The following is a 26300-nucleotide window of genomic DNA, read 5'->3' as shown; positions in this document are numbered from 1 at the left end:
TCGAATTGGATACTACTTTCCATCAGTGCCTCTTAGTGCACTAATAAAAATATAGTTTCTTGCCTCAGGACACACACACCTCTGTGACCAGTAACACTGTAGTCAGAGGCTGAAGGTCAGTGTGTCGGTAGGCTATTGGATCTCACAGTGTTGCAAGTGACTTAAGGTCATGACTCACCTGAACACCATTAATATCACCAGCGGCAGGGCTTCAGGCCCAGATGCCTACACTGGAACATTGGGAGAACCAGAATTGAGGTCATGCATGGCTGCAAGGGTAGTTGTCTTAGGTCTCTGAGAATATAGTACATGCTGTGTTAGCCCAGCTGAGGTTCTCAACAGCAGAGGCTAGCAGAAATCTCAGGGACAAAAATGGAATGTCCCCTCCTGAGTGAAAATAAGCAATTCCATAGCCAAGGACCTGACCATCGGCCATGGTGTAGAGACTAGCTCAAGACTAAGGAGCCCTGCCCCTTCTGCTACTGTGAGAACCATGAGCTTTGCCTTACTCTAAGATGTCTTATTTGGAAATGGGAAGAAGGCAGGGGAAACAACCCTACTGATGAGACACACTTTCAAGGAAATGTATATCCAATGGTGACTGCTTAAATCAGAGAGGTTGGCTGAAATGACCACATGATAAATGCTAAGGGAGGAGGATTAAATGAGATGATATTACTAAAGCACTCAACAGTGGCTGGCATGCAGAGAGTGCTCAGAGCCAGTGCATGCCAGCCACTGTTCTGAGTGCTTTAGTAATATCATCTTATATAATCCTCAGAAACTCCCAAGAATGAAGGTGCTATTGTTACCTTTACCATACAAAAGGAGAACTTGAAGATCACAGAGGTTTAGAGACTTGCCCAAAATCCCACAGAGCTTGAATTAAAAATCAGACCACTTGTCTCTTGAGCCTGCATTCTTAGCCATGTCTGTATGTAATGATGTTTTACTAATTTGGATAAATGACAGCCCCCACCCTACCATTATACAGCAGGGTTGGAGTTCATGAGTTCAATTAGTTTGTTGATGGCAAGTAAAGATGCTACATTATCTGGATGTATCTAGATGTTTTTGTTTGTTTGTTTTTGTTTGTTTGTTTGTTTTTTGAGACAGAGTCTCGCTCTGTCGCCCGGGCTGGAGTGCAGTGGCCAGATCTCAGCTCACTGCAAGCTCCGCCTCCCGGGTTTAAGCCATTCTCCTGCCTCAGCCTCCCGAGTAGCTGGGGCTACAGGCGCCCGCCACCTCGCCCGGCTAGTTTTTTGTATTTTTTAGTAGAGACGAGGTTTCACCGTGTTAGCCAGGAGGGTCTCGATCTCCTGACCTCGTGATCCGCCCTTCTCGGCCTCCCAAAGTGCTGGGATTACAGGCTTGAGCCACCGCGCCCGGCCTATCTAGATGTTTTATCTCCCAGATCACTGAGCAGCCACAGTTCCCGAAGGAGTAACAATCGGTCTTGGAGAGAGGGTAAGAAGGGAGAGGGAAAAATTAACTTTCTCTTTCTCCTACATTGTTTCTCTGAGTCCCAGGACATGATTGGTTGAGTGCCAACAGGAGTCATGATGACTCACAATGCAGCTGAGAATCTTGTTACCATTTGCAATGACAAGAAGGAAACACTAGCCACTACCACCAGGGTTACTCCTTGTTCAGGGCTGAATACAGTGAGTAAGTGGGAGGTGCTGGCAGAGGGCGTAGACATTACTTTGTAACATCTGTTCCCTAGACACTAAGTTATCTTGGCCTCAGAGCTATTCCCTGGCTCATGCAAAATCTGTTAACAGGCCAAGAACACTGTTAAAATATTTTGGTAACTTCTGTGGGAGGAGTTACCACAATCTGTTAACAGTATTCATTGCATTTCCACAGGTCCACTGGGCAATGATCAGCAATTCTGACTTTAAGATCCAATCACCCAGTGAAAGCTACAAGAGAACTCAGTACAAGGTAGTATTCCCTATTCTCCCTCAATCTCTACATCCAGCTTTGGTCATAACTGTAATTATCACTTTTATAATACACAACTCATGTAAATGGGGTGTTTAATTGCAGAAATTTAACTGAGAGTACTCATATGTTTCAAGCCATATTCCCTTCCAAGTCTCGGATCTAGAATAACTATATTGTTACCATTAAAGTGTGACCCATATGGATATTGTCCAGAGGCAGGATATGAATTTTCCAGGCTGACAGAGGGATAATGGTGAGGACAGACCTTTGTGTTTTTTATAGTGCTGTTTCCCTGAGGAACTAAAATGACTATTATGAGTAGATGTGGCTTGTGTTAACATTGGCTCCCCACTCAGTCTCACATAAGAAGGGAGGAAACGGAGGTACAAGTGCCTGAAAGTGGGACATTTGTGACCCAAGTCACAAACTCTGTTGTTTGAGTGGCAGGAAAGGCTCAGTCCTCCAGGTTTTCTTCTACCCCAGGTAGAACCATGTAAAGACCCTGAGGCCGTGTTTAGTGTTCCAAACAAGTTGGAGAGGGACAAGAATCATTTGCTTGCCTTTCACAGGGATCAAGAGGAGACAACCTAAATAAGTGGAAAGCTGTGGCTCAGAACCTAAACTAATTGGGTTCACATCCTGGTACTGCCACATACTAGCTATGTGACCTTGTGCCAATTCCATGATTTTCCTGTGCCTGTCTCCTGCCCTAGATAAATAGGAATGACAGTTGCACCCACCTCAAGCTGTTACGAGGCTAGATGAGTTTCTGCATGTCAAGCCCTCAGAGAAGTGCCTGGGAAGCAGACAGTGCTCAGCTGAGGAGGGTGAGTAATGTTCGTATTGCTGGTGTTGTTATTCTTCTCATTACCGTATTACTGGTAAAACAGGGGGCGCCAAGGGAGCCTAAGGGACTAGACAATAGATATCTCCACCTCTTCACTTTCCCTCTGCAAGGAGAACCTCTTAAAGTCACAGACAGGGTTGACAATTTTTCCCTGGCTACATCTGTTCTCTTTCCTTTAACTCCATTGACAGGTTCACTGTCTATGTTTGTGTGGGTTTTTGGTTTTGGATGACTTCCCTCTGACCAGACTCCTTATGTTCCAGTGCTAGTAATAATTCCTTTGGAAGATACAAGTGAGACAATGACTGCAGGTCAACTTGCCTTAGTGTTGCCTGTCCATGTCTCAAATCTATACCTCTGAAGAATCTTATTTCATTTAAACATCACTGACAGAATTGGCTGGCACACATATTCTCATGCTTTTTTTGTAGAAATACACTCAAAAATGACACTTATACAACTGATATTCGCAACTCCTTTCTTACACTCCTCCAACTTACATTCCTATACCAGAACTTCCATCATCACTACACTGTAAATTCTTCTAGACCTTGTTTTCTGCATTTACTTTTATATACGGCTCCATGAAGAAACAAAAATAGGATGATAAAATGCATAATGTTTTGCAACTTTCTTCAATTACCACTTCTTAGAGATATTTTCATGCCTTTTTTAAATTATTTATTTATTTATTTATTGAGATGGAGTCTCACTCTGTAGCCCAAGCTGGAGTGCAGTGGTATGATCTTGGCTCACTGCAACTGCTACCTCTTAGGCTCAAGTGATGCCTCAGCCTCCCGAGTAGCTGGGACTACAGGCACATGTCACCATGCCCAGCTAATTTCTTGTATTTTAGTAGAGATGGGGTTTCACCATTTTCCCAGGGTGTTCTCAAATGCCTGAGCCCAGGCTATCCACCTGTCTCGGCCTCCCAAAGTGCTTTCATGCTTTTAAATAGAGAACCCCATCATCTTTTCAATGGCTGCTTTTATTTCATATTATTGNTTCTAGACCTTGTTTTCTGCATTTACTTTTATATACGGCTCCATGAAGAAACAAAAATAGGATGATAAAATGCATAATGTTTTGCAACTTTCTTCAATTACCACTTCTTAGAGATATTTTTCATGCCTTTTTTAAATTATTTATTTATTTATTTATTGAGATGGAGTCTCACTCTGTAGCCCAAGCTGGAGTGCAGTGGTATGATCTTGGCTCACTGCAACTGCTACCTCTTAGGCTCAAGTGATGCCTCAGCCTCCCGAGTAGCTGGGACTACAGGCACATGTCACCATGCCCAGCTAATTTCTTGTATTTTAGTAGAGATGGGGTTTCACCATTTTTCCCAGGGTGTTCTCAAATGCCTGAGCCCAGGCTATCCACCTGTCTCGGCCTCCCAAAGTGCTTTCATGCTTTTAAATAGAGAACCCCATCATCTTTTTCAATGGCTGCTTTTTATTTCATATTATTGATATAACAATCTATTAATAATAGGAATTCAGAAAAATTGTCTTTCTTTTGTCAACCAAGGAAATCACCCAATTTGACAAAAATGTAAGGTAGACACAAGTTAAACACATGAAAGAAGATATTGTACGCTCCTCTAAGAATGAATTATGAAATAATAGGAATAATATATCCAGTTCACACTGGCCATCAGATATATCTGAATATGATTTTTTTAAATACTGGGAATTATTCATGAAACATTTTTATATGTTTAGTGTTTGACACTATTATACCATTATTTCTAGTTTGAAAAATTAATTACTATATCATTTCTGCCACCATTTTAATCCATGAATTCAGTGCAAGCACAGTCATGAACCTCCATATGATTTTGACATGAAACAAAATGAGCTGATTATTCAATTAAAAGGACAAGAACACATATGGGAATAACCTTGATAGGGAGCTTGACCTACAAGATATGAAAACCTACATGATAGATTTAGAAATTAAAACAGGAATGAAGATTGCCTCAATAAAACAGAGCAGATTCTAGATACAGACCCGTGTGTATGACAGAATCAAAGAAATAATATCATTGGCATTTTAAATCAGATCATGGCCCAAAGCAATCTCTTGTGACTGCTGCTGGGAGCAGAGTGTGTTAGTGTGTGTCTGTGTGGGTGTGGGTGTGTGGGGGTGATGTGATAGGGATGTGATAGTGGACAGTGAGGAAGAGGCCCCTGGGTCCACTTGGTTATCTGGATTTCATAATTTTTACCAGGCTTTCTTGGTTGTGCTGTCTTTCTGAGGCAACGTGAAGTCTACCAGTCATGGACAAAGGACTCTTTGAAGTCAGTCCCAGCACACCTGCACCAAATATCAGGGGGAAGGCAGATGAATACTTAAAGTCCAACATGTCCCCCAACAATGTGCTGAGTTTTTTACTCAGTAGACAACTGGGGAGGCACAGAAATGATCTGGATCTGACAAAGAGATTGTGGATGCTGACATGAGCAACACCAGGGTGGAGTTGGCCTTTGCCAAAAAAATTCACGTGACTTACAAGCACATGCCTACACAGAATCTTGGAAAATAATTTTCTTTAAAAAGTATTAGAATAAAATTCCTCCCTAGCTTCAGCTTTTGAAATAAAAGCTGTGTTTTCATTTATTTTGGTTTGATATGTTTTTATGCTGATATGGCTTTCTTGAGTTACACTGGACAGGGGATTCTATTCATTCTAAACATTCTATGCAGGAGCACTCAGACACAGGGGAGATATAGGTCATGCTGCAGATCACATTTCTTCCACCGTAAATCTTTTTTTTTCAAAGCAAGGGAGTAGTTAGGCTACTACCAGGCCATGCAAGGACCCAAGACTCTTCTCCATAACCATTTTGAAGAGACATCCATCCAGTTCTCCTCTAAAACCTAACTGCTTATCCAGAAGAAAAGATATTTGAGAATAATGAACCCATGAGTTGGGTGGGAGGTTTAGAATATCTTTTTATTCTGATGCTCATGAGAGTACCATTTAGAAACTACAGCATTGTAGATTTTTGGTTCTATTTAATATTAAAAAAATTAGAGCATAAGGCATTTTAATATTGAGAACAGCATACTTTCAGATCCTTCTAAAAGGAATTGTTCTTCTCATTGTCCCCAAAGAAGTAGAATCCCCAGGTGCATTTATTTGTGCCATGTGAAATAAATCTGTTTAGGCCACAGCCAATTGAAGAGAATTCATTTGACTGAAGTGGAACTAGCCCAGAGGATAAAAGACTGTGACATGGCTTCCAGGAAAGAAAAGCTAAAGGAGTGGGAAATACAGGTATTCACTCTGAGACAAGGGAAATGAGAATTATGTAGGCAGTTGGTCACTGAGAAGTGAGAGCTCAAGCTGAAGAGGGAACAGGGATTGCAAAGAGGTCAGAGTCATGGTAGATATGGTCAAGCTTAAGTTAGGAGTAAGATGAAATTAACATAAGGTCAACTATTAAAGCCATCACAGATTCCAAGCATTTCTCTTGTCGTTTCATGTGAGCTGCAAAATAAGCCTGCAAGCAGTCCTTCTGTCCCCTTTTCCTCTCCTCCCAAATTCTCTGGGTCCTCACAACCTGTCCAGCATTCCTCAAGGCTTCTTCCTGTCTCTCCATCTCCACCTACATCTAAGGGGCTGTTACTGTCTCTCCCCTTAGCCAGGTTTCTTCCAGATTTATGTTAGGTAGAAAATTTAACCCCTCTATGTCCTTTTCACCCTCCTCTCTGTCCCTGTCGCCTTCTCTGTCCCTGCTTTGATTCAATATTGCCAAAAAATAGCCACCAACCTCTCTTCAGAGGATGTCCCTGGCTGTGGGATGAAACAGGGAGGGGTTAGAGACTACCAGGTACAAGGGCCTCCTGGGTGCACTATTGGTGGGAACACTGCCTGGACACTCCTACATTGGTGACTATTTACCTGCAGTCCAGCATCAAACAGTGGCTGTGATGTGGAGAAAAGGTGGGGAATGGAGACTGAAAGAGTAGCAGGTAGGCCAAGAAGGAGTCAAACCCACAGGAGCAGAGGCCTATAATTGCCAACCTCCTATACCCCATGGCCACACAACAGAAGAGACAGAAATTAGGATGCATAGTTACACATGGATAAATCTCACCATCATATTGAGTGAGAAAACAAGTAGCATAGAAGTGTCCAGTAGTGCTTATGCTATTCTCTGAAGGTTTGTTCCCCACCCCTCCACTTCATATGTTGAAATCCTAAGGTGATAGTATTAGGAGGTGGGGTCTTTTGGAGATGATTGGATCTTAAGGGTGGAGCCCTCATGAATAGTATTAGTGCCTTAATAAAACAGGCCCAAAGGAGCTCATTCACCCCTTCTGTCATGTGAGGAGACGCTGTTGTATAAACCAGGATGTGAGCCCTCTCCAGGCACTGATTCTGCTGGCATCTTGATCTTGGACTTCCCAGCCTCCAGAACTGGGAGCAATAGACTTTCTTTTTATTATGTTACCCAGTTTATGGTGTTTTGTTATAGCAGCCCAATTGGACTAAGTAAGACAAGTTTGTTACACACAAAGATAGTAAAGATTCAAACTAGTGTAGCAGGATATTCAATTGGTACTCTATCTAGTCTCAGACTTGGCTGACTTCCTAGAAAAATTGATCAACTACTCATCATCTCACAGACAGTTACCTGTCCATCCACAGAGAATTGGTAAATAAGGTAATCACGAACAGTGGAATGAACTCTGACTACTCATCCATGTGAGGGTATGTATGCACATGGGAGAATCTAGGTAGGCTGGAGACCAGAGAAGCCCCACTTCACGGAGGTTGTATAGTATGCTAAGTTTACAGAAGGAAAGTACCCTTCACCTCAAACTTACTGGGGAAATTAAGTCTCTAAGTGTTCACTGGGAGGGCTCGATTTGTTGCTCCAGAAGTCAGAATCACAAGTAAAAAATCCAAAAGAGGAGTGACTGGCAGAGAGAGAGAGAGAGAGAGAGGCAGAGAGAGGTAGAGAGAGAGAGAGGCAGAGAGAGAGAGAGGCAGAGAGGGAGAGAGAAAGAGAAAATTTGGCTGGGATTCTCCTAAGAAGAATATTCTTAAGAGATCTTAGAGGAGGTTATGTGTAACCTTAACAGAGAAATTCTTGTGCAGGTGAACCTCAGGACTGGAGGCTGATTGGAGTGTTTTATTCTGTGTCATGGAAATACTCTCACCTTTCACACCTCAGTTTCTGCCTGCTGCCTCTCATTGGCCCACTAGTCAGAGGGCAAGAAAGGCCAGGTGATATAGCCTTTATGTGTCAAGCATCTGGGGAACAGAGCAGTATAGAGAAGGAAGTAGGATATATCTGATTAAACAAACTGAGAATAACAAAAAGTAATCCACCACTTTTCCCAAAACCAGCACCCACTGTTGCTTTGAGTAGATGAAGGAACCCTTTGCCTAGCACAGGGTACCACACAAAGTCCCATTAGCCCTTATATTATCATAAGGTGAGGTCACTTTTTATCATAATCCCACTTGAAATCTAAATTGTAAATTGTAACCTTAAGGCTGATGAGACATTTTCCTACACAATATCATGGGATGGATGAAGAACAGATCATCCCTGGAACCTACCTGCCTGCAAAACAACTTCTGCCAAAATCTCAAAATATTGGTGGATCTTTACCTGGTGGGGCAACCAAAGTTTTAATTCCCCCCAAAAAAATGTCAGTCTAAAAAATCTCAGTCTTTAGAGGTGATATAATTATGGAATTGTAGCATTTTTACAACGAACATCAGAACTGGACACAGGAGTGCTAGGAGGTACCCCCGTGAATCCCCTCAGTTCCAGAAATAATCATCTTTTCATCTCTATGAAGCAGCAAACTGAAATTCCTCCTTAATAATTCAGTTCACTTACTTATTCAGCACCCCTTCTCAGCTATCAGTTTTGCAACCTCAACAGCTTACAATGGACAGGAAACAATTGGTCAATGTCAGTTTCCAATTTATTGGAACCACGGATATGTTCTATGAGAGAGGCATATTGTCTTGAAGACTTTAACCTGAAAACCACCCGATTGCTATTTTGGCGGGAAGGAAAAGAGAAAATCTGTAAATGATTTTTTGGTTTAACAGTGGGAGGGGTCACTTTCTACCCCAAGCAACCTATGATGCCATTCCCCAGGCCAGGTTGGGGAGAGAGTGACCCTTCCCTGGGCCTGCTCCACAGGACCAATTATGTCCACGCTCATCAGCCTTAGGATGCCTCCTGGCCTCTGGTTTCCTTTAGTTTGTCTAGGGGCTCACAGTCCTAGTCTGATAAGTTCACCTGTGGAGCCTGACCAACATCTGTTGTCCAGTGCCTGGAGAACCAATGCCAAATATCCAGGGAGATCCTTGATCATTCCCAAAGGCTCTCAAAGAAAGCAGCACAATGCCCACCCCTGCTTGGCCTTCTAGGGGTAGGGAAAGGAACAGGAACAAGAAGTGGGAATGAAACCAAGAAGGGGTGGACCCCCTCTCCCTCCAATCTTTTCTATGGGTTGCCCTACTCTCTCTCACTCTACTTCGAACTAGTGCCACCTTGAAGGAAAAAAGATGAAGGGGCTCCCTGCTGTGTATGGAGAGGCCTGTGTTCTGGGAGATGATCATAACACATAGCTCCATGATTCCAGTGCAGGGTCTCTGATCATCGCCCAGCGTGTCATGTGTATTTATACATGTGCATGCTCGCTAATACTATTTCTTCTTAATGCCAGGGAATCCAGTGCCTGAAATACTTTCTTTTTAACCTCACATTTACCCCCAAGACCACAGTTACAAGGGAGCATGTGGCCAGAGAAGACTGGAGGTCCAGAATCTTTACCTCTTTACCTTCCCTGTATGCTACTACTCCTGGGCCTCTTAGCAGTGGCAGCACCTTCCAAATCCTCTTCACCCTTAACCTCTGTTTGGACCCCAAGCAACTCTACAAACCCTCTAGTCCCAGCCGCTGCAAGGACCTTTTCTTTTTACTTCCCAGCCTGAGAAAAGAATATGTGTGAGTAAATGACCTCATAGGGATTAAAGAACAGGAGGGCAGAATGGCTGGGGCAGTGATGGGAGGTTGAAGTTTGGGAGGAGGTAGACTGGGAGAAGTAGGCAGGGCCAACTTCTCATAGGACCGTGTTATATCTGAGAAGGTTTGGGACCTTCTTCTAAGTTTGATGGAGAGTACTGACTCTCCCCTTTCCCTATTCCAGTACATCATGGGGAGCAGCTCCTGAATGCCCCTTCTCTGGGAGGCACTGCTCTCCTGGCTTACTCTAGCTCGACCACCAGGACTTACCTAATGCCTCCCTGAGGTTGCCCTCTCACTCCCCTTCTGCCCCTCTAGCCAATTTAGTCTCCAGGATACTCTCCCTACCTCACAGCTATGGTGACTTAGGATCAACCTTCAAGGTAATTCCAAGGAAATGATGAAGCTGTTTACTCTCCTTGGCAGGATGAGTGAGTTGTGTTCTGAGTGTTGGGAGAAGAAAACAGATCAAAAGCTGAGCTTGTGCTTTACCTGCCCTGGCATGGTATATAAAGACTCCACCTGCAAGTCCTGAGCACCCACATATATACACTCATATATAATTGTGCTATATGCATGTCTGTGTGTATGTATAAACCAGTACTTTGCAGATATACACAGCTCAATGATCTATCACAAGTAAAACCTGGAACTGCCATCCAAATAAATAAATACAACTTGCCAGCAACTTTGAAATCCCACACCTGGCCCCTCTTAATCACAACATTCTCCCTCCCTCTTAAAGGTTACCACTATCCTGAATTTTATGGTAATCACCAACTTATTCTTTTTTTGTTTTTGCTTCCCCACCTAAACGCGCATCATTAAATACTATCCTTATGTTTGCTTCATTAAGAAAAAGTAACTTTTTGTTATTGTGGTTGCTGTCTGAATGCTCCTGTCCCCAAATAATTCATATGTTGGAACCTAATACTCAATGTGATAGTATTAAGAAGTAGAGTCTTTGAGAACAGATTAATTCATGATGGCTGTACCCTCAGGAATGGGATTAGTGCCCTTTTAAAGGAGGCCTGAGTGAGTCCCCTACCCACTTGTGCCATGTGAAGACGCAGCAAGAAGGCACCATCCATGAAGCAGGGAGTGAAGCCTCTCTAGAGACCAAATCTGCTGGTGCCTTGATTTTGGACTCCCAACCTCCAGAGCTGTGAGCAATAAATTTCTGCTACTTATAAGTTATCCAGTCAAAGGTTATTTTGTTATAGCAGCCCAAATAGACAAAAAGTGTGGTACATAACATGCAGGAACATGTTCAAAGGAAAATGGAATGAAATATCTAACCATATCTCAGGAGTCTGGCTCCTGGCCAAAAACATATGAATTACTTTTTAGACAGGCCTCACGATCTTGGTGAGAGGCTGCCCTCCTCACATCAGAGGTGGTCCACAGCCAATGCATTGCACTGTCCAAAGGGAGTTGTAGTTAAGGGCTCAGTCTCCTACCCAGGCAGTCATCCTCTTACCTATATCTGCATTCCTAGCCCTAGCCCTATTCCTAGTCCACTGATCTGGGGCCTTTAGCCCTGGTGCCTCTGCCTGAACTTCCTTATGGGGAGAGGGAAAGAAATCTTCAAGACACCTTTCTCCATGTGGACTCAGTACTCAGAACTTTTTCACTCCAGGCCTTCCCCTCTCCTTATTCCCAGGTCTGTAAAACCACAGGAACCTTTGTTCAGGGATCCCTTGACAGTGAGACTATTCTTCATGCCTGTGCTGATCCACCTGACCCTTGAGTCAGTGCTATTTCATGGGGGAAAAAGGAACAGGATGGAGTTGGCACTTTCTCTGGTTTAGCCTCTTGCTTATACTATCACAGTGAGTGAATAAAGGCTTGACTGTTACTTTCATCTTGACTTGTTGTCCTGACAGGTACTCTGACACCTAGCGGCTCACCTCAGCCCTTGACAATGCCAAGAAAAAGAACATTACCATCACCCCAGAAACCCCTCATTCTTTTCCTCATTTATTTTCCCTCCTTCCTTCCCAGTGGTCGTGAACTACTATCGTAACTTTGAACATTATAGTCTGGTTTCACTAGTTTCTAATGTTTATTTAAATGGATTCATACAGAGATATTTCTTTTGGTCTGACCTCTTTATTCAAAATCAGGTTTGTGAGAGTCATTCACATTCTTGCATGAAGTTTAGTTCATTCAATTTTGTTGCTGTATAGGATTTTATTGTACAAATAGAGCACAGTGGACTTAATCATTCTAATGTTGATGCTCATTTGGGTGTTTCCAGTTTTAGATTTTATAAATAAGGCAGGTATGAATGTCCCTGTATGTGTGTTCTGGTAAATATGTATTTCTGTTGGGTATATACCTAAACATGGAATTGCTGATAAAGTTTTGAGGTCTTTTAGATGCTGCATGTAATATAAGAAAAGTAATCAACAGTCTGGACAGGAGAACTTAGAGAAAAATGTGTTCTTCCAATCCTGCTAACAGCCTGATGCATACTGGATGTCTCTTTCATTAGTAGCTCTCCCACTAGTGAATTCTCACTTTGGTCTGTGTGCTCACCCTTGGGTTTATTAAAAGGCTTCAACAAGGTCAGGCATGGTGGCTCACTTCTATATTCCCAGAGCTTTGGGAGGCCAAGGTCAGAGGATCACTTGAGGCCAGGAGTTCTAGACCAGCTTGGGCAACATAGTGAGATCCCATGTCTACAAAAAATTTAAAAATTAGCCAAGCAAGGTAATCCCAGCTACTCAGGAGGTTGAAGTAGGAGGATTGTTTGAGCACAGGAGTTCTAGTCCAGTCTGGGCAACATAGCAAGAACCCATCTAAAAATAAATAAATAGACAATAAATAAAAAAATTAAATGATGGGGATGGTACTCAATCAGGGCATGGACAAAGCAAGTGCATGTGCGTGTGCACGCACACACACACACAGGCATAAACACACAGATGCACAGAAATTACTTAAAATATCTCCCTGCAGGCATTCCACACTGATAGTTCATAATTAAATTCAGTCCTCTGAGTTGAACTCATAATCTACTAAAATGGTGTGATTTCTGTGCTTTACATTCAATCATTGGCCAATGTCATTAAGTTTTTAGGGACTTCCACTACTCAGATACCTGCAAAGAAGTCCTTTAAGTTCTTTCCCAAGGACACACAGCTAGTAAGTTGCAGAGGCATGATTGGAACTAGGTGTGTGTTATCTGTAGCCTGTGTGCCCTTAACCCTATAGCACCTACAATGACATGGAACTTATCTGCATGTGGGGGCAGATGAACAGATAGTCACTAAAGGTATGTTGAAAATGAAGATAAGGAAAACTAACTTTTTTCTTGCCATCTAAACAAAATGCTTTTCATATTTTTTTATTTTCATCTTGTCCTTACTTTGTATACACACACATACACACACACAATGTATATAATTTTTCTCTCTCAACTTAGTCATTCCACTAATGTTATTACTTTGTTTTGTAACCTGTGTTTTAATTTTATTTGAAAATAAGTGCATTCTTTCTGATTACAAAGCTGGTTTCTTACTGCAGAGACTTTTAGATTCATAATTTCATAATGGCACAAAGCAGAGAATAAAAGGTGAACTATACTGCCATAATATCAATCATCCAGAGAGAACAACTCAAATTTTACTTTTATTCATTTTTTACTTTTAAAATATTTGTAAACATTTTATATATTTCCTTCTACTCAGTTCTCTACACACCTACCCATTTTTCCTGTTATAAAACTGGAGTCACGTGAAAACTTTCAATTGTACCTTCATTTTGTTCAGGACAGAGTCTTGAAGACACCCACATGTAGGTGGCAGGAATGGAGGAGTGCATTAGGTAAATGGTGTCAGAGGAGGTAAATATTGGAATCCTAAATGCAAAGAGAGTTCCAAGCACTCATCAAATGCTTCTGAGGGGTGAGATGTAAAGGAGAACTGCTAAGAGGAAGTGGCGTTCACCACCGAGATGTTCCCTTATGTCATTGGAAAGCAGGCCAGTAGGAGTCTAGAGCGTCAGTTCTAGACTCAGGGCAAAGGAGGTGTCAGGAAGGAGAGGGAGCAAGGACAGGGTGTGTCTCATGTCAATTTGGTGTTCGAGGTAAGCAGAGAGGAAAGATGATGCAATTTAAGGATTTTGGGGGTTGAGAAGCTCTGAGAGGTAGAGGATCTACTGTCATGTGAGAGAGGGATGAGATGCAAGGAGGAGGAAGGTCACTGATGCAGCAGGAGCCAGAGCTCGCAGGACGGGGAGGGATCAGAGACACAATGAGCAGAGGAGGAAGCAACAGTTATTCCAGTTGGGGGTTGGGTACATCTGTGGAAAGGTGTGCTCAACAGACCTGTTCCTCTCTCAGAGAACATTCCTTCCCTTTCCTGTTCTACATCCTCTTCTGTCTTCTGGTTTCTGCACAAGACAGGTAGGCTCAGAATTGTCACCGCAATCTGGGGTAGAGAGGACTCTAGACAGCTGGGGCAGCCTGAGGGCACTGTACACCTGAGGGGGTGTCAGAGGATGGAAGCAGATGGTACCCATCAGTACCAAAGATTCCAAGAAAGCATGCAATTACAAGTACATATTTCTTTTCTTTAACTCAAGTTTTCTTAATTTCGTTTTAGCATGGAGAACTTTCGTCCATATAATAGCTGATAAAGTGTTGTAAAACTGCTGTTTCATGAAGTTCGTCTAGAGAAATTTCCTAATGTACATGTAAGCATTTTGGCAACACTTGGAAACTCTGCAGATGTTGACACTTCCTAGTAGATCTGTAATTTGAAGTAACAACTGAGCTGATCAGAAATGTGACTCTCTTTATAACACATCTCAACGTGCTCATAAACTCTCAACCAAACCTTGCCACTTAAGGTGACTCAATTCCTTCTGATTTAAAATATAATCACTTTTGGGCAATTAATTGCTTATTTTGTTCTTGACTTCAGTTGTGTAGATTTAAAGTTCAATATCCTTATGAAGGCTGCCCTATCCTCTCATGTGCCCTTCCCTGCTCTCCCTCCTTATCCTTCCCCCTTTTCCTCTTCCTTCATCCCCTCCTCATGCCCCCTTCTCTTCACCTCCCTCCTGCTATTCTTTCTCCTCTACTTCTCCTCCTTTTCTCCTTCTTGTCCTCCTCTTCCTTCTCTCCCTCTCTCCCTACCCAGTCCTCACTTCCTTCTCCTTCAACTCCTCTTCTGCCTCTCACTCGTCTTCCCCTCATCTTCCTCCCCAAGAAATTATCTGGCTACAGATGATTGCAGCAAGGAGGATGGGCCTGTCCCTTTTGCTCCCTCGTCTCCCTTGGTCTTTGAGTGTTTGCCATTTTCCCCTCTATCTTCGACAGATAAGACTGACTCTTCCTGGCCTTTGGCACACAGATGCTGGTATTGATGGTTTCCATCATGGCCTCCAGTTAGGACAGCTACATACTCTGAACTATTCTCTTCCAAGTCCTGGTCCTTGTCTTGCTGACCAGTCTTCTCAGTGCCTCTATGGAATCTCTTTCTGGGCCTGCAGCTGGAACTCATTCATGCTACAAATGACCCATAGGGAATCTGACAGCACTGTGGCGAGACCTCTCTTTCCTAAATGCCAGGCTGTCATTTTTGAACTCCTGTTGCCGCTTCTTGTTGGTGTGGGGCACTGAGGGCAGGTCTCACTCCTAGAACTACCAGTAGGATGTGAGGCAGCATGCCATTATGCTCCAGGATTCCCAGTCTTTCATGGTTCCTGTCTCAATACTCCCCACTTCTTTCCCAAGCCTCCCTCCAAGGTCACTGCATACATTTACACATATTGTGCACTCTGCAATTAAAGTAGATTCATTCACATGCAATATATCCTGGAGTTGTGCAGTGTACAGCCTGCCTGACAGTACATATTAACCCTGTGCCCAGTCCCCTCCCTCACTCCACCTTGCTCAGCTCTAGAAGAGCCCTACTCCCTCCTAGGGGTCAGATAACAGCACCTATATCTCTCCGAAAGATTTGAAGTTCAGCAAATGTATACTTAAACACAAGTTTAGCTCTAAGAAATTGTACTCTGAACTTCTCTCCATATATAGCAGTCACTGAAAGAGCTGTGCACAACTTTGGGCACCACAGTACTTAAACAGTGATAGGAAGAATGTGGAGATGGTCCCAATGAAGGGAGACAAATTCAGAATCAGTGCAAATGCTTTTATAGTTGTGATTCACTTTATGTACTTGATACATGAAAACAAACAAGCGTTATTCTTTCTTCTCATGTGTGCTTCAATGTAGAAATTATGTCATATTTAGGTCTTGTTTTATGTTTTCCAGACTTTCCCAAGTTTTTTTCCATGACGATTTTCCTACGTATGGAAAAGTTGGAAACACTGTTCAGTAAACACCTGTACACCCTCCACCACAATGCAATGATTAGCTTTTGGTCATATTTTATGGGCATCATTTTTAATCTCTATATAATAGTTCATCAAATCAATGCATCTTAATTTTTTTAGACAATCCCCCCATTTTGGATATATTCCTTGACTCCAAATTCCCAAAATTATAAATAGTAATGCTTAATGATAATCTCTGAGCACAAAGACCCTCCTTCCTAAATTTTTAAAGCCTGTGACAGCTGATAAGCTAGAAAGTTGATGCCAGTACCCCTGAAATTTTCATCTTTGAGGAAGGGTCCAAAGAGACTAATAGAGAATAGAAATTAGAAGTGAATTCAGAAGAACAAGTACCTTGATATTGCTAGGAACACAAAACTTAAGAGAAGGCACAGTCTCCTGGGACTCTGTGAGTGTGTGTTTATGGGGGAGGTGTGTCACTGGATTCTACTTGTTCTGCCCAGGAGTACAGGCGTGAGTCACTGCACCCAGCCCATGAAATGTTAAAGTGGATTTATCATATAAGATCTGCTCACCCATGCTGGAGGATCCAAAAAACATATGTCTCATGACTATGAGAAAGATTTGTGAGGGGAGCCCCTGCAACCCCAAAAAGCTTTGTAATCGCTCTTGTTTATAGGTCAGAAATTCTAGTGGAAACTACTGCCACTGACACAGTATAATTAAATGTAATGAGGATAGCTCATTACATTTTGGGGTGGCAGGGGCCAAGTGGGGGCACTTAATTGACAAAGACAAAGTGTGCATAGTTACTGTAATGGGCAGCAGATCCAAAGCAGCAATAAGAATAGTCTGACTCACAGAGACATATGGCATTGATTAGTCGATCATAGTGTCCCTTGAAGAGAAATAGATGGGCAGTCTACTAAATTCTTACTTGATATATATAAGTGGATGGGTTCTAGATTGAATGCACAGAAGTCTAACCTGAATCACCAAAATAGTCCTAGCCCTTCGATCAATTCCCAGATTTGAGCCAATTTACAGACCCAGAACACTATGAATAAAGAAGGACTCCACTACAGTACACTGCCAAAAATATATACCGCTAATTTTCTGCAGCTTTCCCCAAAGAGATCTATGGCTTTAGGGGTCAATGTGCAGTAGGGAAAATGAAATAATCAAACTTTTCAGGGATTACTGTACATTGCTTCTGAACTAGCAGTGGTTCCAAAAGCCTCAAAATGTCACTGCAGTTCACCTGTCAGAGTTAACAGTTTATGGTGGTCAGGTGATTAATGGAGTTTTAGTTCAGGTCTGTCTCACAATGGGTCCTCTGGGTCTCTAAACTTATCCTATGGTTATTTCCCCAGTTCCAGAATGTATAATTGGAAGAAAAATACTCAGCAACTGACAGAATCCTCATACTATTTCCCTGATCTGTGGATTGAGGACTAATGTGGTAGGAAAACCCAAGTGGAAGCCACTAGAACTGTCTTTACCTAGGAAAATAGCAAACCAAGAGCAATATCACACTCCTGGAGAGATTGCAAGAGATCAGTAATACCATCAGTGACGTCAAATATGCAGACATCCCCATTTAACTCACCTATTTGGCCTATGCAGAAGCCAGATGGATCTTGGAAGACTGTAGTGGGTCATTGTAAACTAAGCCAGGTGATGACTCCAATTGCAGCTGCTGTTCCAGATGTGGTTTCATTTCTTGAGCAAATTAACACATTCCCTGGAACCTAGTATGCACCTCTTGATCTTGAAAATACTTTTTTTCTCAATAACTGTTAGTAAAGACCACCAGAAGCAATTTGCTTTCAGCTGGCAAGACCAGGAATACACCCTCACCATCCTACCTCAGGCATATCGTATATCAATTTTCCAGCCCTACATCATAGTTTAGCTCACAGGAATCTTGATCACCTTTCTTTTCTACAAGACAACACACTAGTCTATTACATCGATGACATGCTAATTAGACCTAGTGAACAAGAAGTAGCAACTACTCTACACCACAGGGCTCCTCTAAGTATCCATTGGCTCCAGTTTGAAATCTCAGTATCCACTGGCTCCATGACTTTCATGCTGTTTTGTAAGGAAAAGGCTCTTCTGAAAACACTTCTGTGCTAGGTCTATGATGTATGATCTAGGAACCAACCTGCCATCACTTATCATCATGACAGGGCTCAATAGAAAAGAAAAATTATGACAAGAATCTGAGGGTAAACCTTCAACAGAAAACCACAGTCTGTCCCTTTGGACCCAACAAGAGAAAGGGATGGTTTAAACTCAAGGTTTTTATGATGCCATGACCCTGAGTTAATGTGTGTATGTGCTTGTGTGGAGGGTGTGGGGAGAAAGCCCATTTCAGTACACACATGTTCCCCATAGGTCTTCGGTCCCTCCCCCACCTTCTCCTGATGCTCCTGTTCCTCTCATTTAGAGAAGCTTACTTGGGTGCCCCCGGGGCAGTGACCCCAAAGCCTCAGTGCCAAACTGTCTGAGTTCACAATTAACTGAGACCCATCTCTGCAGAGGAGACCAGACTGCTGCCCCTAACCTAACAGCAGCTCACAGTTTCAAGCACTAGCTGTGTGCCAGCCGTGCGATTACCATGGACATACTGCTCTCCCTTTAATCCTCCAAACAACCCCAGAAAGGTCTGTTACCCTTTCTGCATTTGACCAATGCAGAAAGTGAAGCCCAGCCAAGCAAGAGTCACTTGCCCAAAGTCGCACAGCTAGTAGGGAGCAGAGCCAGGAGTTGAAAGCCCCCTTTGATCGACCTCCAGAGCTGACACTATGACAGCGACACTGCCTCCCCGTGGAAACTAAAAGCAATAGCTCACTCTTCACTGCACTGGGGGGAAATCTGGAGGATGAATGTTCCAGAGAAGACTACCAAAAAAAAAAAAAAAAAAAAAAAAAAAAAAAAAAAAAAATCACTGGCCCGTGTAAGGTCTACTGAGGGCAATCAAGAAAATCTGAATGGGGAACTAAGACAGCGAGATGTCTCAGTCCTCTGGACCCACCAGACCCAGAACCCTGTGAATAAAGGGGAGGCTGGGCCTCCTTGAGGAAGATGGCAGATAAAACCTCTTTCTCACTCACCTATTCCCTCACTTTCACAAGCTCTATCTTTTAAAAGTCATACATATACTTTAAAAGAGTTACAGCTTCTTCACGGCTCGCCTGTTGCACCTTCTGCACCCTGCTGTGGATGTCCTGGGACAGGATAGTCAGGAACTGTTCCAGCACCAGCAACTCCAGAATCTGCTCCATGGGGCGCATCTCAGGCTGAAGTCACCCATGGTGAAACTCTAAGAGCCGCCCGCGGGTGTCCCGGGCACCAGCAGCCTCTTGGAAGCAGAACTCCCAGAAGCACAGGTGGGAGGCCGCCAGACTAAACCTTGGGTCGGACGGTAGCAGCAGGAGTTCTGGCTCCAGGCGTAGGAACTTCCATAGTGTCCCTCTCACAGGAGGGGAACCCTTTCCGCTCGTGGGAACCCAAGCCAGAAGCCACTGTCAGGCTCCCAGATCACCTTGGCCCCGAAACCAGTTGTCCCCGCCGGCGAAGGCGCCCGGGGCCAGGAGAGAGGAATGATGGCTTCAACAGGAGTCCGGCATGCCCGGGTTTCAAGTTCCAGCCGGTAAGCCCAACTTTGGACCCGGCGGAGCTGTCTCCAGTAGCTTCGCCTCACTGGGCTTGGGACAGTGCAGCTCCTGCCCCCGTTTCGCTTCCACCAGGGCCTCCGGGAGGCACAAAAGCAGGCAGCTTTCTCCTGTCTGTCTTGGACCCACGCAGGACCAGGCCCCCGGTCCACACGCAGAAAGTCCTAGCACTGAAGTTTGGCGTCTACGGACCAATTTGTCAGCTTAGGACCAATGATAGGGCTGCGTTTCACGAACGACACCATTGCTTCAGGCGGCCATTGGGTCAGGTCTCGCCACAACTCGCAGCTGACCAATCAGAAAAGAAAATTTGACTCCAGGACAGGACCAGCGAGGGACCAATTGAAAGACAAGAGGCGGGGCCAGCAGGCAAACCTTAAGACCCCAGAGACTTCTGTGGCTGTCGAAGGCAGGGTAATGGGCGGGGTCGCTAGATCGAAGCTTAGGTCTTGAAGATGGGGATACTAAAAAGCAAATCCAAAGCCACTGTGAACTGCAGGCGGACGACCGGAGTCAAAATCTCCAGGATGGTTTATTAAAATGCGAATCCCCGGGTTCCTGTGAGATTCAATGCATCAGGGTAGCGGGTGGAGCCCCGAAATACGACTTTTTAACAAGCTCTCCCTACAAATTCTCCCCACACAGCCAGGTTTAAGAATCACTGACCGTGTCATAACAGATTTAAAGGTGGTCCCCACCCGCTACAGTTACTCCAAGGCTCAAGGAGCAGAAGCGCTCATTTGGATCACGACCCGGGGTTCACCCCACCCAACACCCTCGGACTAAGAAGCGCTTAAACAGGAAACGGGAGCCCTTCCAAAACAGCTTGAGGCTGGTCGAAGCCAGGAAGAGTCCCAGCCCCTCCCACGTCAGCATCCCTGTGGGCGCACAGCGCGGCGGGCGGCGTGTGGCCTGTCGGGAGATGTAGTCCGCAGCGCAGCCCTGCGCCTGCGCCCTGGGCAGTTACCGGTGAGCTTGGGAGAACCGTGGGCGCTGAGGCGGTGAGTCCCCGAGCGGCCAGAGGGCGTGGCCGTTCCCTGGGGCGCGGGCGCGGGTAGCGGGGCTCCTTTCCCTAGCCGGGGCCATGCCAACTGGGTGATTCCAGCTGTGCCCCGGACGGCGGGCGCCGGAAGGAGTGGTGGGCGGCGGGCCCCTATCCGGCCAGGGTCCCCACCGCCACTCCCTGCGACCCGGCCGGGCCTTCCCGGGAGTCCTTCTGGGCTGGGAGCTCCCCTTCAGGTGGCGGGACCTCGTCACCCAAGAGTGAACAGGGGCCGCGCCCGAGACACTAGCATCCGATTTTGAACCAGCTTTTAGACTTTTTAGGGACGTGTCACTCTTGCCGTTCCTCGAGTGCTCTCTACACACATCGTTTTTCTTATAGGCCCCATGAGGGTGGATTCTCTACGAGAGGATTTGGAGAGAAATCACTGATCTCATAGTGAAATGAACGTTTCTCTGGGAAGGGTCCATCAAAGGAAACCCAAAGGGTCCATTCCCTGGTAGACGTGGTGGATGGTTTTGGGTCAGTCAGGGAAGGGCTGGCCAGCTGTGAGGCTGGAGCTGATTAACGGATGGGTCCAGAGCCAAAAACAGCACAGTTCCTGGATGCCCTCCAGCAACGGTTAGGTGCCTAGACTCTGGGAAATAGAGGCCCCCCTAGGAATGACTCCTGACAAGCAATAAACTTTAATTGAGTGCTTCCTCTGTGCTGGGCATGCTGCTATTCGCCTCCCATGCAATTGGATCCACGCAGAACATTTTATAAAGTAGATGCTATGATTATCTTCTGTTACAAACAGAGGCACTGGGTATCAGGGTCACACAGCTAGCAGGTTATCATACCTAAATCGATCTCCTAAAGTCAAGCTACTATCATGTTAAAGGAGGATACAAGGACAGAGTGCTGATTTGGGTTGACTGGGTAGGAAGAGAGTCATGAGTATTTTTTTTCCCCTTGAATCCCCTCCAGAGAAGAGAACAACTACAGCAGCTGTCTCAGCACATGCGGAGAGAGAGGAACCATGGCACATGGGCAGATACAGGTCTTGAGACGTGTAGAAACATGTATATGACTGTCTCTGTGACCTCAAAGTCTACACCAAGAACATTTAGACCTTTTGATTGCTGGAGAATATAGATTTTGACATAATCACCATTTCCCTCTGGCATTTACCATGTGACCTTAGACAAGTTTTTCAATCCCCCTAAGCCTCAAACCTCAATTCCCTCATCTGTGTCCAGGGGATGATACTAGTACCCAGCTCCTAACCTTGGGTGAGGGTTAATTGACTAGTATATGTGGAATGCTTAGAACAGTACCTGGCACATAGCATGAACTCAATATCCCTTGTTAAGAATGCATAGCAGGCCGGGCGCGGTGGCTCAAGCCTGTAATCCCAGCACTTTGGGAGGCCGAGACGGGCGGATCACAAGGTCAGGAGATCGAGACCACCCTGGCTAATATGGTGAAACCCCGTCTCTACTAAAGAATACAAAAAACTAGCCGGGCGACGAGGCGGGCGCCTGTAGTCCCAGCTACTTGGGAGGCTGAGGCAGGAGAATGGCGTAAACCCGGGAGGCGGAGCTTGCAGTGAGCTGAGATCCGGCCACTGCACTCCAGCCTGGGCGACAGAGCCAGCCTCTTTTTTAAAAAAAAAAAAAAAAAAAAAGGAATGCATAGCAAATTCCTAATGGCCTCCCTTATTGCAGTGTATTTTTCACATAGGAAATCCTCTTGGAATGCTGTGGTGGAGAGGAGTGGGGAAGGAAAGGCATGGGGTTACTGGGGGAATTACGCAGACTCGGTAAGGGCAAGAATGAGAGATGGACAATTTGCTGCCTTTGCAAACCATGGCTCTACCTAAGTTCACTTTGATCCAAGGCCATTAGAGGGTACTTAAAGCTAGATGGACTTTCAAAGTTTTATGGAAGTATTGTTAGTATTCCTTCTCCATTTCTTTTGAGATCTACATATATTCAGAAACACATGACAATTGGAATTAAACTGGGAATAGGTTAAATGCGAAGAGATCTATAAGGGTTCATTTATTAATAAATTCAGGGTCCTTAGCCTGGGACCATGGAATTCTAGAGCAGAGCTGTCCAATAGACCTTTTTGCAGTGAAGTCTATTAAGCATTTGAAATTTAGCTAATATCACTGAGAAGCTAAATTTTTGACTAAACTTAAAAGTGTCACATGGGGCTGTTGGCTACCATATTTGACAGCAAGCACAATTCTAGAGGCTTTGAGATTTTATAAACTTTTCAAACTAGATGCAGAATAGGACGTGTATATGTATTTTTCTAGGAAGTGAGTCTGAAGCTGTCATCAGATTCTCAAAACCAAGACAAAAATAATGAACTGCTTTAGGTCTTTGGTAAAAAAGAAGTTAACAGAGGTTCTTTGGTAAAAAAAGAAGTTAACGGAAGTAAGTAAGCCCTCTTGTGACCATTCCTGTTTCTCCTTTCTCATTTTTTTCTGTCCTTAGCTGTAGGTGGCTCCCTCCCACCCCAAGGATTTCAGAGAGAAACGAGTTGGAATCTGAGAAGTGAGGCTCCAGGTAAACTGTAAACTGCTGGAAGGGTGCGATGGCTGTGGCCCTGGGTTGTGCAATCCAGGCGTCCTTGAATCAAGGCTCTGTGTTTCAAGAGTATGATACTGACTGTGAAGTTTTCCGTCAGCGCTTCAGGCAGTTCCAGTACAGAGAAGCAGCTGGGCCTCATGAAGCATTTAACAAGCTCTGGGAGCTTTGCTGTCAATGGCTGAAGCCAAAGATGCGCTCTAAGGAACAAATCCTGGAGCTGCTAGTGTTGGAGCAATTCCTAACTATCCTGCCCACAGAGATAGAGACCTGGGTGAGGGAGCACTGCCCAGAGAATAGAGAAAGAGTTGTGTCACTGATAGAAGACTTGCAGAGAGAACTTGAGATACCAGAGCAGCAGGTAAGAAAAGAATGTGGGATCTTTGTGACTGGTCCAAAGGAAGTAGTTGCGGCAGCTGGGACTAGACCACACATTTGTCTCTGTGTCATTCCCCAGCCTCAAGATTTCTCCAGAGTTCTTTTCCTTTTTCTCTTCTGCTGAACTCAGCAAATGAGTCAGTGCTTTTAACTCTATCAGACTCTTTCCCTTCTATAACAAATAGTTTGTAATGTCCTCTTTCCTATGCACAAATGAAATTGATAGACAGCATAATCTACTCACATACGTCAACCCAAAGCATCAGTAAATTGCTCCATGGCCTGAAGGCCAATTCTGGCCATAGCCTGTTTATCTGTACTCTGTATGTAATGGTTTTTATCTTGTTGAAAGGTCATTGAAAAAAAGAGGAAAAAGGAGAAGAATTGACAGTGAATGTGCCCCACAGTGCCTAAAATGTTTACTATTTGGCTCTTTATAAAGTTTGCCAACCCTGAGTCAAGTCTAGAAGGAATATAAAGGAAAAGAAACATAGTTTGTTATAAATTGATAGAGATTTGTACATATACATGCTGAGGCCTGACTGAACGTCATGAAGTTGTCAGATGCTTGCATCTATGCTTACAATCATTGTGAATGGGACAGCCAGAAATTCAGACTGATAAAGCTCAAGTACTATGAACAGTTTTCCTGCTCGTCATGTGATTTTCCAAAATGGCATATGACTCTTGGTAAATCTGAACAATAAGCAGTGTAGTCTTTGCTTTTCACATTAGTGCATTCCTAGAAAATTTCATTTGTGCTGAAACTATGCAAAAAAACACAAAACAATTGTACTTATTTGACCAATAGGGTGGGGTTCTTGACAGATTCTTTTTACTCACATGAATGTTTGAGTGGGACATTCCACACTTGGTAGGGACCTGGAACAGTTCTGCATTGTAAATTATGTTCCATTAAATTCTGATAGCCACCACCTGTCAGCATATCCAAAACTCCCCATGGGGACAGTGGCACTGTCTGCCATTCAGAATGACTGTGTAAAGCCTCTTTTCAGAAGTGCCATGACTGAGAGAGTGCAGTATCTTTGGGAAAAGGGAGCAGGAGCTTCCAGATGGGCATCAGGGATACTCCAATCTTGTCTATGGGGGTTCTCTGCAGGAGCTGTTAGCTTCAGGGCTCCTGAACAGGAGTCTTCTGAAGTTTTCTGTCTCCCTAGGGTACTTGGGTTGGTGGTTGCCCTTCCTTTCTCTGTCTCCTTGGTTTTGTTTACTATATAAGATTTTATCTTCATGTGGTCTAGACATTTGCTGCTGAATACAGTCACTACTAGTCATGTACAGCTCTTGAGCCCTTGAAATATGGCCAATGCAAATTGAGATCTGCTGTAAGTATGAAATACACACCACATGCAGAAGACTTGGTATGAAAAAAGTAGGTGAAATATCTCACTAATAATTGTTCATATTGATTACATGTTGAAATCCTGATTGTTTGCATTGGATTAAGTAATACGTACTATTAAGATTGGCCTTAACTTTTTAAAAAATTTATTCATATGGCCACTAGAAAATTTAAAATTACATGCATGATTCTCATACAATTCTACTGGGCACTGTTGGTCTAGACTTGAGAGTGATGGTTCTGGCATTTCCCCCAGGTTGATATGCATGACATGCTCTTGGAAGAACTGGCACCAGTGGGAACAGCACACATACCACCAACCATGCACCTAGAGTCACCTGCACTCCAGGTAATGGGACCTGCCCAGGAGGCCCCAGTAGCAGAGGCGTGGATCCCACAGGCAGGGCCACAGGAGCTGAACTATGGTGCTACTGGAGAATGTCAGCCCTTTCTAGACCCTGGTAAGACAAGGGTTCTCTCCTTTCTTTTGTTTCTGTTTTGAGAGTTCAGGAATTCTCAAGGGTTGGGGTTGGGCTACAAACACCAATTACCCAATGGAAACGGACCACTCAGATAAAGAAGAGGAAAAAAATCTCTCTGGGAATAGTAGGGAACAGAGTACTTTGGATAGAACCCTGGGATTGGGAACCCTTTAAGCTAATGACCCTGTTAAGGAGTCTTTTGATCAAGAATGTTACACAGGAAAACTATGGGAGTTTGGATTCTGGATAAGGACTCACTTCTCAGCCCAATTTTAATCAACAGGAACTGTGATGTCGTCCACCCCTAGGGTCTCGGTTGCTTTCATGGCATCAGAGCCTTATTCAAACTTAATACTTTAGTAATATAGTCTCATTAGATCCTGTAAGATCAACTGCTTACCACAGTCTAAAGGAAATATCTACCTCATTAAATCAGTACCTATTACAGTGTTTTTCAAACTGTAGTAAGCAGACCATTCGCAGCATGAACACCAGGGGTATATGTTTAGCAAGCTCTGTAGGTGAGTGCTACACACACTGAAGTTTGAGAATCACTGACCTAGACACAACAGGGGTTAGTTCTAGAAGGAGAAAGTCCAAGTGGAGAAAGGCAGCAGGATCACATAGTCCAGTTGCTCCTATATTTTATTCCCCATGGGGTTTTCTATTTTTTTTTTTTTTTTTTTTTTTTTTTT

At 44.0% G+C, this 26300-nt stretch overlaps 2 protein-coding genes across 2 annotated transcripts in view; one reads left to right on the top strand and one right to left on the bottom strand.

The window, feature by feature from the left end:
* LOC108527635 (zinc finger protein 75D-like) overlaps nt 1-20075 on the bottom strand; it is a 48728-nt gene extending 28653 nt beyond the window's left edge. The window contains 2 exon segments of the mRNA XM_017869039.1: nt 14138-14292; nt 17724-20075. The gene's annotated coding sequence lies outside the window, so the exon portion shown is untranslated.
* A 657-nt stretch (nt 20076-20732) lies between these two features.
* Nucleotides 20733-26300, top strand: part of LOC108527634 (zinc finger protein 449-like) — a 16640-nt gene continuing 11072 nt past the window's right edge. Inside the window, 3 exon segments of the mRNA XM_017869038.1 lie at nt 20733-20798; nt 23290-23743; nt 25380-25584. Coding sequence (XP_017724527.1) covers nt 23390-23743; nt 25380-25584 — 559 coding nt within the window. The 5' untranslated portion in view covers nt 20733-20798; nt 23290-23389.

The sequence above is a fragment of the Rhinopithecus bieti genome, unplaced genomic scaffold, assembly GCF_001698545.2.
Source record: "Rhinopithecus bieti isolate Rb0 unplaced genomic scaffold, ASM169854v2 scaffold_5000, whole genome shotgun sequence".
NCBI lineage: Eukaryota > Metazoa > Chordata > Mammalia > Primates > Cercopithecidae > Rhinopithecus > Rhinopithecus bieti.
The sequence above is the reverse complement of the archived record's forward strand: the minus strand, read 5'-3'. Positions and strand labels throughout refer to the sequence as shown.